Consider the following 13,910-nt stretch of genomic DNA (forward strand, 5'->3'; position numbering starts at 1 on the left):
TGGCTTTCTGGACTTCCGAAAAACAGTCAACAATGCCACTCACCGCGGAACCGAAGAGACCGGACGGAGAGAGCGGCGCGTTGAGGAACGTGGAGTGCTCAGCTTCTCCCATATTGGCTAGTGTTAGCCATAGGTGTCTCTCGGTCACAGTCAGCGCGGCCATGCACTTCCCTAGGGCTTGAGCTGCAGCTTTGGTGGCGTGAAGGGCGAGATCCGTCGCGCTCCTTAGATCTGAAACAGCCTCTGGGTGCCTACCTTTCTCATCCCATTCTCGGAGAAGGTCCGCTTGGAGGATCTGTAAAACGGCCATGGAATGCAGAGCAGATGCGGCTTGGCCGGCGGCGGCATAGGCGCGGCCAACACAGGCGGAAGTAGTTCTGCAGGCCTTAGACGGGAGCACTGGCTTAGACCGCCATCTCGCGGAGGGCGGGCAAAGGTGTGCTGCTACCGAATCCTCGACCGGGGGGATGGAAGAGTAGCCCCTCTCGGTGGCGCCGTCCACCAGAGCAAGAGAGGTGGAGACGTGGGATCGGTTCCTGGCCGAGAGAGGCGCGTTCCACGATTTAGAGAGCTCGGCGTGGAGTTCCGGCAGGAAGGGCTGCGCGGCGACGGCTCTGAAGAAAGCAGCCGTCGAGTCTGTTGGGAGCCTGCTCAGAGGGCGGTGACCACTCGAGTCCTGCTGGATTCCTGGGCCGAGGAGGAGGCTTGGGAGCCTGACCACTCCTCGCTGTCCGAAGCCATGATGGAACAGCAGCCCTTATCCTCCGCCTCGTCATCCGAGATGGCAACAGTGCGGCCGCTCGGCGGCAACTGCGCGTCCCGGAGGGCGGGAGGGTGAAAGCGAGGCTCGAGGGAGAGGCTCCGGCGAGGTAGTCGCTTAACACCGGTTCCGGCAGCCTTTGGGAGCGGCGCTTCTTTCTGCGCGGCGAAACGAAGGCGCGCGGCGGCTTCGGTTTTGAGTGCTTCGAGTCGAGCCCGCAGGGTCGACATCGGAAGCTCCTCGCAGAGGTCGCATCCGCCGTCAGCGAGGGCGAGCTCTGCATGTTCCAGTCCCAGGCAGAGAGCGCAGATGAGGTGGCGGTCTCCGGCGCTGAGAGAGGCGCGGCATGAGGCGCAGGTGGTGCGAGGCATCTTAAAAAAGATGCTCGTTGCTCTTTTTGTGAAGTTCGCTGAGGAACTTGCTTGCTCTAAAAAGGATACGTCGCCGGATGGCGTAGCTCGCAGGATGGCTGAAGGTGGCGAAGACGGCCGGCTTCTTCAAGCGCTGTCCAAGCTTGCTAGATGCCCCTCGAACGGCGACGCGGCTTCTGCAGTTCAGAGATGCGAAGAGCTTCGCTGAATAGATGAAAATCAGGGTTCCAGCCTACGAACTTACACTTATATGCACTCTAGCCATGCCCATTTTGGCGGGCTTTGATGCAGTGACGGCGTGGGCGCCTGTCATTGGACGCAAGTTCACTCAAGTTCGTCTATAGGCTGCAGCAGTTGCCGCAGAGCAACCTATGAGCTCGCTAGCTAGCCTGCTCAAGGTATGCAGTTGCTGCACTGCGTTGACAATGGATACAAAATTAAGGATAATTTTTTGGCTAGCTTACGCAAATACGAGAGAACCTCTCGTAAGAGAACTGATGTAGTTAACTAACGTTAACAAAATGGAAGCATTTTGTAAAGTGTTACCCAATTTTCATTTTTGGGTAAATCATCTCTTTGTGAGTACAAGTCAATTCTCACCAGTTGCATTAAAACAGCTGTTTAATATTGACCAAATGCATTGAACATTTTAACAGATACAATCCTGAGAGAATCTTGCTGCTAAATCAGTTATGTTGTATATTCAAAACAGATATGCATATTACATATAGATAATGTTTTCACTGTGTGTAATTTATTAATGAAATAGTTTTAGTATTATTATAATGTATATTGCTATATATAGTCTGGCCAGTCTGGCCGTTCTTGCCGTTTTATGATGGAGCGCCACGATGTGAGAAATCTCCAACGTTGCTTGCTTGCGATGACGACAGCTTTTTTAAATTATAAACAGTAGCAATAGTTTTGTCTCATCGCTCGCTTATAGAGACGTGGTACCATGAGTGAGGGAGAGAGGACGACGTGATAGAGGGAATTCCCCGCATTTTGAAAGCGAAAAAAAAATTCACTTTCAAAATTGTGCTCAATCCCCGCAATCCTGTGCTATTGAGCTAACATTAGTTATTGAGATTTTAATCAGACTACTTGTCTGATCGAGCAGGTCAAATTCTCTTTAACTTGCCCGTTCAAAATTTCCACTTGTCCCTGACAAGAGGACAAGCTTTAATGTCGAGCCCTGCTATAGCTCAGGGTTTCACAAGGACAGTTTTATTATGTTTTAAACATGTTTAAATTAATAAATGTTAATACATTTTTCTAAATGTTTGAATATTTGAGTTTTGTCCGTTACAGTTTGACAAAAATGTTAGTCAGTTTGCACAAAATCATCAACCAAATTGTTATTTTTATCTGTGAAACTGACATATAACATGACATATTAACTAAATTTAAAGGACATTTTTCATCAAAAGACAAACTGATGAAAACAAATTAACTGTTTTTAGATTGTCACAAAGTGACTTTTGAAGGCCTGTGAGTGGTCGGCTCACTCAAGTTGATGTACAGTCAAGATAATGATGTGTCCTGGATGTTCAACAAGGCTGCAACCATCCATACTGGCCCATCATGCCTTGCCTGACCACCCCCTTTACTGTCCTGTCACATATCTGTCCATTTCATTCACTCATTCAAAACTCATGCCAGAGAGTGATCAGTGAGAACTGGCATGAGCAAAGCTGAGCTGTCAATCAAGTAATCTGCTACAGTCTGCATTTTCTAGTCACTGCCCTAGAGAAATGGCCCTCAATTTCTTTGTGTTGAGAGGAGAGAGTGTGTGGAGACAGAGAACAGTGTTGTCCATCAGTGCCTCCTTTGAATGTTTCAGACCCCATTTACTTTCATATTAAATGTCCCTGGTCTAAATTGTGCACATCATTTTAAAGAATATAATAAATATTAATCTTTCGTCAAAATCTAATAACCCTCTTTCAAACAACTAGCTCTGCAGACATAACCAAGATTGTGGGGTGGCTAAAGTTATATTAAGCAATAACATTATAGCCCACTTTACACAGACTAATTCAATCTCAGTGGATAAAATCCACAATTGCCTAGGGCTGGACAATGTAATGAATATTCATAATATATTTGCAATGATTTTGTTGGTGATATAAAATAAGGGAACATTGTGAATATTGCGATGATTATAATGCACTTCTAATTTGCCCATTAAGTTTCCTAGTTTTGAGATTCCTCCTTTGCACGCCACTTGACAGTATGAAAGCATTATTTAATAGTGTCTCAATTTTGTCATAATTGTAATATGTAATTTTTATTTTGTTTTGATGTTAAAATGTTTTAGTAAAATACATGTAAATATTGCAGTTACTTTGTACAATATAATTGTTCCATTTGTTTATTTAGTGAAAAACAGGGTTGACAAAATGCCTTGATTTATTTTTACTTAATTTAACTTATTGCATGCGTGTTTTACTTTGTTTCAATGGCTGTTACCTTTTTAAGTCATTTCAGGGCAGGTATATAAATATTAAACACATATGTTAATGTTACATTAATATTACATGAAATTTCTGGATCTGGAATGCAGAACTGTCAGGAAACATATTTCCTGGATGTCTCTGATTGTTGTTTGTTTGTTTTCTCAAGGTAATGTGGGCTGAACAGCAGGTGGTGAAACAAAGGAAGAAGAGGGATATTTACAATGAGCTAGCCGATCCAAAGTTTGCACAGCAGTGGTATTTGGTAAGTGAACGGCTCATCTGTTTGTGTGTTTGTGCATTTGGTAATATACAGATCAGCCACAACATTAAAACCACCTGCCTAATATTGTGAAGGTCCCCCTTGTGCCGCCAAAACAGCTCCAACCCGCATATCAGAATAGCATTCTGACACTCTATTCTTCTCAACGCAATTGTACAGAGTGGTTATCTGAGTTACCATAGACCTCGAACCAATCTGGCCATTCTCTGTTGACCTCTCTCATCAACAAGGCATTTCCATCTGGAATGGGATGTTTTTTGTTTTTTTCAGAATCAAAGCAAATGCTTTCAACTAAAAAGTGAGAAGCAAAATGTTTGCTTGGATTGAAAAAAAAATTTGCAGAGGGAATAAAAGTTAATTTTTAACCTTTTTTAAATTATTTATAAAGTTGTTTCATTGCAACAGACATGACAGTTCAATGTTCATGTTAGCTCGAACCAGCTCGAACCAGTCTGGCCATTCTCTGTTGACCTCTCTAATCAACAAAGCATTTCTGCTCGCAGAACTGCTGCTCACTGGATGTTTTCTTTTGTTGTGTTTTTTTTGGCACTATTCAGAGTAAAATCACTCCACGTTCGAAATCACTGAGATCAAATTGTATCCCCATTCTGATGGTAGATGTGAACATTAACTGAACCTCCTCACCCATATCTGAATAATTTTATGCATTTCACTGCTGCCACATGATTGGCTGATTAGATAATTGCATGAATAAGTATATATACAGGTGTCCCCTATAAAGTGGTCGGTGAGTGTATCGTTATTGACCCAAAATTGTAATAATATCACAATAAATTTTTAGGTATGATATAAATGTTTGTATAGAAACACTTCTAATGTTTACCTGCACAGATTTTCTTTAATATGAGTTCAGTTCAGGCTGATTGCAACTTCTATTCAAAGGTTTGAACCCTAAACTCTGCAATCAGATTCAAATATCTGTTTGCATGTGTCACAAATCCAAACAAATTCCGCAAATACGATGAGCACCACAAAAGCGAGAAAGCCACAAGTCTTTTTATAAGAATTTACATTTCTCACAAATCTTAGAATATGCCAGGAAAAGCTTTATTCTCATGTCACTAACTTTACTCATGCCTGAATTTCTAGGTATCTCTGTATGAGAGTACATCGCAAAGATTGAAGGGACAGAAGTGTCCCTTGTTTTTGTAAATGTTGTAAACTAGTGCAGTCAGTCTAATATTGATTTTCTAGTTTCAGAGTGTAAATTTGTCCGTACCTCCAGGATAAGGAAATAAACGGCATTTTAAATAATATGCATTTATAAAAAATTATGACTTGGTCCATCCTCAATTCATGAGAATCTTGCTGTGGAATGGAAATTCATTGCTGTATCTTTTCCACATTGGATGGTATTCGCTGAATTTTCAGGAATGTCATGACTTGGAAAACAATTAAATTATACTCTTTGCTACAGTCCGTTCTCAACAGTTTTTTTTTTTCTTCACTTGGGTAGTGTTATCAATCATGTTTACCAGTGCAATGGTTAGAAGCAACTCAATAACATTTCTGTGGAATGACGTGCAGGGAAAGTTTTAAACACAATTGCATCAGTTGACCAAAGGTCATCAGCAGCAATTTATCAACCTCACCACCATTATTACTAGGCCTTTTGAGGCAGACTGCATAATTTTTCAATTCTGCATATAGACTTAAGAAATAAACTGTCAGTGCTTGATTTGAAGTCCTTAAATAACCAGGAAACTATCATTTTGTGGTCATCTGACCTGACAGCACCTTAAGGACTGCAATTTCTCCCTCTAACCTCCCATGGAAAAAGTGTAGTGATGCAGTGACCAAGAGGAGAGTCAAAGAGCCATAGAGTGAAATAAATTACATTTTCTACTCGAATAAACTCAAGCTGCAGCATTCACATCAACACTGGAGTGTGACCCGTGTGGGGTGGTGAGAGGTCAGATCTCCACGGTCATGCAGTTGGCGGGTGGATGGACAATCACCCTTGCAGCATTTCTGGCTCGGCTGTATGTCGGTTCTCATTTGGATGTGTTTCTCTTGCGTTAGTATGAAAATGTGAAATCTCAGGAAGTATAGTAATGACTTAAAATCTGCATGGGAAATAAGATGAAGCCCAAACCAGTCTGGTAAACGAGAACCTGTGACCTGACTAATGCTGTCAAATTTCAAAACCTGACATGAAACCCTACTTTAAATCACTGTTTCATGCTCTTTTTATGTCCTCTCTGAGCTAGTAGACCTACCTTAGACGCACAGATTCTTAGAGGCTCTGTGTGTTAAGTTACATTAAAATTTTACATGTTTAGCTGTTTATTTTCAAATGTATTATAGCAAGTTGAATTATAATATTATAGCTTATTAAATTATTTAATATAAAGATATTATGGGTCCCACCCCCTGGTTGAGAACCACTGCTCTAGTGAATATGAAGAATTAAACAATAAGGAACAATAGAGAACTGTGAAAAAAGGCGAGTAAATTGAGAAGATTGAGATTATGTTACATAGACTTGGAGCAAATTAGTTTACGGTTCAGGTGCCATAACAATAAATGACCTACCACACACAGAGAAGACGCAGAACATGACTACAGCAATAAAATCCAGGAACTGAGAATCTAAGGGCTTGTGCAGGGGTATATGAACATAGTAGGTCAGATGGATAATGAAGGCCAAGAACAATTTTGAAGGTTTCTCTTTTTGTTTACTCAGCCTCATGTTGTTCCATACCGTAACCCTCTCTTTTCTATACAACCACAGGAGATAGAGCCCATTATCCATTGAGAGAGCTATCGATGTCCAAAAAGGAAAATAAAAAGCACCATTAAAGTAGTCCATACGGCTTGCATACTTTATGTAAAGTAGGGATGGCACCAATCCGATACCTGGATCGTTATCTGGTACGATACTGATGTTTTTACCCTGACTGAGTATTGGTCCGACGAGACCTTCCAAATCCGATACCGCATGTTGGTCATAGACGTTACGGTTAAGCTCAAATAATGGTGTAAATAACCTTCAAATCACCATTAAAGTAGTCCATATACCTCATGCATTTTATTCAGGCTCTTACAGTCATCCAAAAGCTTTATAAATGGCAAAAGGTTGATGTGATGCTGTGTTTAATATTAAATATACAGTCAGCATGCACAGCTAAGTAGTCTCTGGCACCATGCTTTACTGATGAGCGCCGCTCTGCCGGCACATAGACACACACGTAAACACGCAGAGGCTCATAATGCGCTGCTCAGCGCAATATGTGGTCGCTCCAAATAAACTCCATCTCAGATGTAGATGATCAATAGTTCGGTCTGCCTATAACATGCATTGAGAATGGCACCGGATAAGCATTTTACCAGATGTTGAATGAGAAGCATATTACACTACCATGAATTAGCCTACAAACAAACACTCAAACACAGACTTCCTGGAGCACTCAGACTTACAAAATAAAAGCCTTAAGAAATTACAACTGAAATGTATTACCAATGTATAGTAAAATTATTATTATTATAAATTACATTAAAAACAAATTGGGTTCCAAAAATTACTGTGTGATTAAAAAGTGGATTGATTTACTAATAAAACATGAGAGAGAGAGAGAGATATCTAAAACCATTTACAAGTCCATATACCATTTAAAATGTGTAAATTTGTTATTTTCTACTGAAGACTTAAACTGGAAATACTGTTATTTTTGCTCCTGCATCCTAGTTAACAGTAAAGTTTTACATATGGTCTTATGTAATTTTTGTTATGTTTTCCTATTTATTATGGAATAATATATTGTTAGAGGTTTTTGTTTCTTTACCCAAAGAGTACTATCAATCAGTTCAACACAGCGAATTATAGATGTTCTAAAGTCATTAAGAAAAAAACAACACTGGTATCAGATCGGGATCAGGATCGGCCGATACTGATAGTTCAGGTATCGGAGTCTGATCGGAAGATAAAAAATTGTATCGTTCCATCCCTAATTTAAAGGCAGCAATATACATGTAGTGAAATCGAAGAATGAATGGGTGGAATGTAATTTCGAACAAAATCTATAAAACAAAACAAAAATTGTTTTTTTATGGGTGCGGTAATGCTAAACTGTGAACTGTGAACTTTAGGGAAAACATTGTACCTACTGTTAAACACCTTTCTACTGCAATTGGTCCACATAATTGAGGGGTTTTAGCCATTGCTCCACCTACTTTGACACCAACATCTTTTACCGGTTCATTTCTTCTTCACTCAGTCAAAATCACAGAGAACAACATGAACACACTGGAGGGAAAATTTGCTGAACTGGTGCAGAGTAACCACATCTATATGATAATTCTAGAGACATTTTCCAAGACCAAGTACTTAGACTTAAATAGTCTAAGTGCAAGTTGTCTCAAACTATATGATAGTTGTTAAGGTACCTGGCCAAACATGATGTACCAAGTTTGTATATGTGGAAGTGTAAAACATATTTGAGAGCTACAGTGGGGGGGAAGATTTGTACCAAATAACAACTTGAATTATAGGACGAGATGGGTAAATGGTGCAGATTATACAAGGCAGGGTCAACTGCTTGGTGTATGTGAGAACTCAAGCTGCAGACTTTTGATTTTGATAGTGTAATCCAGCAATAGTTTTGCAGAGCATTACAGTAATCAAAACAGAGGTTCTTGAAGGCATGTACTTGGCTTGGCAGGATTTCATGTTTTGTATGGGACAAAGGTGTGCAATTTTTTGGAGACTGAAAACTTGACCAAAGAGCTGATGTTTGCTTCAAAAGTGAAGGATGTGTGAAATGTAATAATTATTGACCGAACGATTTTCAGTTAGCTAAGTAGTTAATGGGGGAAGTGGCATCAATGCTGATCTGTTCTTTGTCTTATGTTCCTTTAGTACAATGAAGAGCATCGTGACCTCAATGTGAAAGAAGCGTGGAAGTTGGGCGTGAGTGGACAAGGTGTCGTTGTGTCCATATTGGATGATGGGATTGAAAAAAACCACCCAGACCTAATTCAGAACTATGTGAGTTTGTGTATGCCATAACATCTCAAAGATTTTGACATAAAACTATAAGAAACTTTCTCTTAATGCCCTCCATATATTTCCAGGATCCAGATGCTAGCTATGACGTAAATGATGGTGATCCAGACCCTCAACCACGATACACCCAACTCAATGATAACAGGCATGTATAAAATACTGTATATGCAGTGAACATGATGAACTTATTTCACTAACGGAATAAAACCAACTACCGTATTTGTCAAATGGAACAGACTTTCCATTCTGTAGATCACCCATAAATGTAATTGTTTACTCACCTTTATGTTGTTCCAAACCTGTATGACTTTCTTTTTTGTTGGAACACAAAAGGAGATGTTAGACAGAATGTTAGCCTCAGTCTCCATTCACTTTCATTGCAACTTTTCTCAATGCAACGAAAGTGAAGGATGATCGATGTTAACATTTCACCTGAAATATCCTTTAGGGTCCCCTTTGCAAACTCCACTGATTCATGTGCTGTTGCAACGTAAACTATTTGTTATTCCTGTCCTTGCCAATACTGCATTTTGTGCCTAGGCACGAAGCTCCTGGCATGAAACCAGCAGAAGCATGAATACTACTATACATTTACTGCTTAACTTAATGAGGCCTGAGGTTTTCCCCTGCAGAGTGGAGATGGTAACAGAAATTTACAGAGAAGGTGTGATTAGTGTTATTGCCATACCCCATTTCTGCTAGTAATGAACTGGGTTTTCTAATGAGTTTTGCCTACTCAGTGAGCAAATAGTGCTGTCACATCTTTTTCGAAAAGAGTTTCTGTGATTTTGGGCTATGATGAGCTAATCATTAATTTGTTGCACCATTTACAAATTTAATGGTTTTGCACATGGTCACTCTTGGACAAAATGCCGTTTACTATGTAAATGAGCTGGTATATAAATGCCTTCTCAACCAACACTGCAGATTTTCTGAACTGATTGTGTAAACTGCAAATCCTGCAAAGAATAATTGCCTGACGTGTAGTCTCGGCCTCAGGCGGCACGCCCACAGACCGCTCACAGTCTGTTCTCTAACCGTCTGATGCACATAGCAAACAAAACTGTAAAAGGCTTTCTTGATCAACTCTGTGCAAATCTGATTGGCTTATTCAATGGTACTTCTGCAAGTAGACGCTCACAGGATGTTTTTATCAGTCCGCCTGGAAGCCAAGTTGTGTTCACAAGGTTCCGCGCTCATAGAATGAGCGCTTTTGAGGATGAAATAATCACAGAATTTGTCCAAATTTGCCAGATTAGTGACATCAATTCTTTTTAAAGATATTCAGAGTTTCCTTTGAGGCACGGTGCAGAAATTAAAGCGGATATCCACTCTGATATTCAGAGCTGCATTTTCTTCTTTGTTTACTTAGTTATGTCTGTAATATTCTCTAAAATAAGGTTTTCTGTGCTGTATTTAGACACTCATTTTCAGTTTTTTTCCCATGTGTTTTCTGTGCAGTCCCTCGCTGAGACTCGTACACCATTTTTTTATATATATATATATATATATATATATATATATATATATATATATAATTTTATCTTATGCCAGTCTTTTATTATGGCATGATACATCCCTGATAACCCCCAACTTAACACACCATATTGACCAAACCTACTGTAATTAGTTAGATGGCTTTTCCTGTCTAAATGGGTGGTTCTTGGCCAATTGAAGCTGCTATAGGGCTACTTGAGACTAGCTGAAGAATTACTGCACATTCAGACACTGTAAGGTGCATTCACTTTGACTGCGATATAAAAGATGTAGGTCATGAACTCGTTGTATTGTTGGTTGATAGTAGGCACTCTTAAGGGTTCGCACACAAGACGTGTCTGGTGGACAACACAGTGTGTTGTAAAAATTGTTTTTAATGAGTGTACGCCGCACGCCATCTGTCGGTGGTACCTTTCTACAACTCTGGAAACTGAAGTACAGTAGAGCACTGACTGTACGTAGTTTTCCATTAAATTCGACCCAAATCATTACCAAAGGACACAGATGATTTACTTGAGCCATGATTGGATGATACAAATAGCACACACAATGTATTTTCAGTTACAAGTTTTCTTTTTGTGGTTAGAAAGCTTGAATGAAGCCTATTCAAGGCTTCATATAGACATTGACAATTTGTAATCATTTGCAATAGTTTGCACATTTTCACTAGTTTCATACACTAACCTGCAAACTTTCAAAGTTGTTTTGCTCAATCTTGTAGTACAAAAACCTTAGTACTTTGTGTCTGTATGGTACCAACACTCATAACTTTGGACTGCCACCTGCACTGCATCGACGTGCCCTGTGTGCTATACCCATGTCTTGTCCTACCTGCGCATTGCAGGTGGGCTTCTTGTCAGGTGTGCGACCGGCACTTAACTCCAGGTTGTTCCGGGGGGATTGTCCTGGTAATAATTTCACTGTAAGTCGCTTTGGATAAAAGCGTCTGCCAAATGCATAAATGTAAATGTAAATGTAAGATCTTTGAGGCCTCAAATTCCCAACGTTCATTGATAATGAATGACTTTTCATTCACTTTTGAAAGCTTTTTAACTGTCAGTCAATGAGGAATATCAGTGGATGCTTGGCAAACACGTTGGCTGTCGAGCCTCCTTTACACTTCATCTGATTCAGGTTACACTTTGGTCCTTCTGACATTCACTTTTAGATTATATTTTTAGATTAAATCAATTTGAAATTGTCTACCCTTCAGGATTTAGGCAGCACTAAATAAAAAACATTTTAAATGCATTCACTGGCTTCTCATTTGTGTTATGATATTTTCAGCAATGCTTTGCTGCTGGTAAATTATTTCCTCTATGATTGATGTGTTATGAATTTAGTTCTCTCCATGGATTGTGTTTTGTCTTCTTGGTAACAGCAGTCCATAATAGTGGTCCAAAACCAACCGGAGTGGTGGTGTAGTGGTCTAACGCATATAACTGGTAATCTGGTAATCAGAATGTCGCTGGTTCGATCCCCACAGTCCCCACATTGTGTCCTTAAGCAAGTCACTTAACTCCAGGTTCCTCCAGGGGGATTGTCCCTGTAATAAGTGCACTGTAAGTATCTTTGGATAAAAGCGTCTGCCAAAATGCGTAAATGTATAATACTGGCCATTTATGTTGGCCTAGTTCATAAATTTACTGACAGCCTCATTCTCTACTTGATATTATTGTATTGAAAAAAGATGGTGAAAGTTGAGTGGTGGCTTGTGGCTCTCAATCTTTAACATTCTAACAGGCTAACATCTTGCTTTGTGGTTTACGGAGGAAGAAAAGTCATACAGATTTGGAATGATGTAAGAGTGAGTAAATGATGACAGTTTACATTTTTAGGTGAACTATTCCTTTAACTTGAGAAGAAACCACTTTTATTGTTAATGGATTACATTTAAGAGCTGTTCAATTCCTGCAAAAACATGCCAAACAACTTCTTGTTCATTCATAACTAGACTGGACTACTGTAACACTCTCATTGCAAGCATCCATGCATGGGCAGTTAGGCCCCTGTTAATGATCCAGAATGCAGCTGCACGTCTGGTCTTTAATCAACCAAAGAGAGAGCATTTTACACCACTCCTTGTCTCTTAACTGGCTGCTGGTTGATGCATGTATCAAATTCAAGGCTCTGATGCTGTCATACAGAACAGTCACTGGGTCTGCTCCAGCATACCAAAAATAATTTCTGCAGAGCTACGTTCCCACCAGAAGCCTGCGGTCAACTAATGAGTGGCTTCTTGTTGTACCAACACAAAGAGGCACCAAAACACTTTTGCGGACTTTCGTTTTCACGGTACCACATTGGTGGAATGACCTCCCAACTCCATCCATGAAACAGACTTACTCTCTGTCTTCAAATAACGGCTAAAAACACATCTTTTCCATGAGCACTTAATCATTCACTCGTGAAAAAAATATAAAGTAAAAGTAAAAAAGAAAAAGAAAAGTGTATGTATGTATGTATGTGTATGTATATATATATATATATATATATATATATATATATATATATATATATAGATAGATAGATAGATAGATAGATAGATAGATAGATAGATAGATAGATAGATAGATATATATATTGATATATATATATATATATATATATATATATATATATATATATATATATATATATATATATATATATATATATATATATATATATATATATATATATATATATATATATATATATATATATATATATATATATATATATATATATATATATATATATATATATATATATATATATATATATATATATATATTGGCCCTGGTGTTTCTGAAGGAAATTGGTACTTTAATTCACTTAAGTGGCATTTAACGGAGTAGTCAGGACATAACTGATGTAAAAAACAGCACCATCACTATTTGAAAAAAGTAATTTTTGATCAAATCTAGACTGGCCCCATTTCCAGCCGCCATCACTCCAACAACTTATGCTTGAGTAATCATGCTAAATTGCTAATTTGGTACTAGAAATTCACAGTTGCAGGCTATTTGGTTTTCTAAATGAAGCTTAACATTGTCTTTGTGAATGACTGACATGTCTGAAGGTCAAAATGAGGTAAAAAATGGCAAAAAAGTAACCGCTTTCTCTAGAAACTCATCAGTCAATCAATATTTTGATGAATTTAGGCTATACAATGCTTGAATGTACAACAGTGAAGAGAAGACTCAGGGGTGCAGGCCTTATGGGAAGAAATGCAAAGAAAAAGCCACGTTTTAAACAGAAAAACAAAAAGAAAAGGTTAGAGTGGGTAAAGAAACACATACATTGGACAACAGATAATTGGACAAGAGTGTTATCGATCTTAACTCCATTGAGCATTTGTGGGATCATCTAGACTGTAAGGTGTGTGAGATGTGCCCAACAAGACAGCCACATCCATGGCAAGTGCTACAGGAAGTGTGGGGTGAAATGTCACCTGAGTATCTGGACAGACTGACTGCTGGAATACAAAGGATCTGCAAAGCTGTCATTACTGCATGTGAAAGTATTTTTTTAA

General features: G+C 39.2%; 1 protein-coding gene across 2 annotated transcripts in view; it reads left to right on the forward strand.

Moving 5' to 3' along the window:
• furina (furin (paired basic amino acid cleaving enzyme) a) overlaps positions 1-13,910 on the forward strand; it is a 134,646-nt gene that overhangs the window by 79,128 nt on the left and 41,608 nt on the right. For both annotated transcript variants that reach the window (XM_052150912.1, XM_052150906.1), the window contains exons 4-6: positions 3,757-3,852; positions 8,750-8,878; positions 8,965-9,041. In XM_052150912.1, the coding sequence (XP_052006872.1) occupies positions 3,757-3,852; positions 8,750-8,878; positions 8,965-9,041 (302 nt within the window). The remainder of the gene's footprint in view (positions 1-3,756; positions 3,853-8,749; positions 8,879-8,964; positions 9,042-13,910) is intronic.

The sequence above is a fragment of the Xyrauchen texanus genome, chromosome 2 (genome assembly GCF_025860055.1).
Source record: "Xyrauchen texanus isolate HMW12.3.18 chromosome 2, RBS_HiC_50CHRs, whole genome shotgun sequence".
Taxonomy (NCBI): Eukaryota; Metazoa; Chordata; class Actinopteri; order Cypriniformes; family Catostomidae; genus Xyrauchen; species Xyrauchen texanus.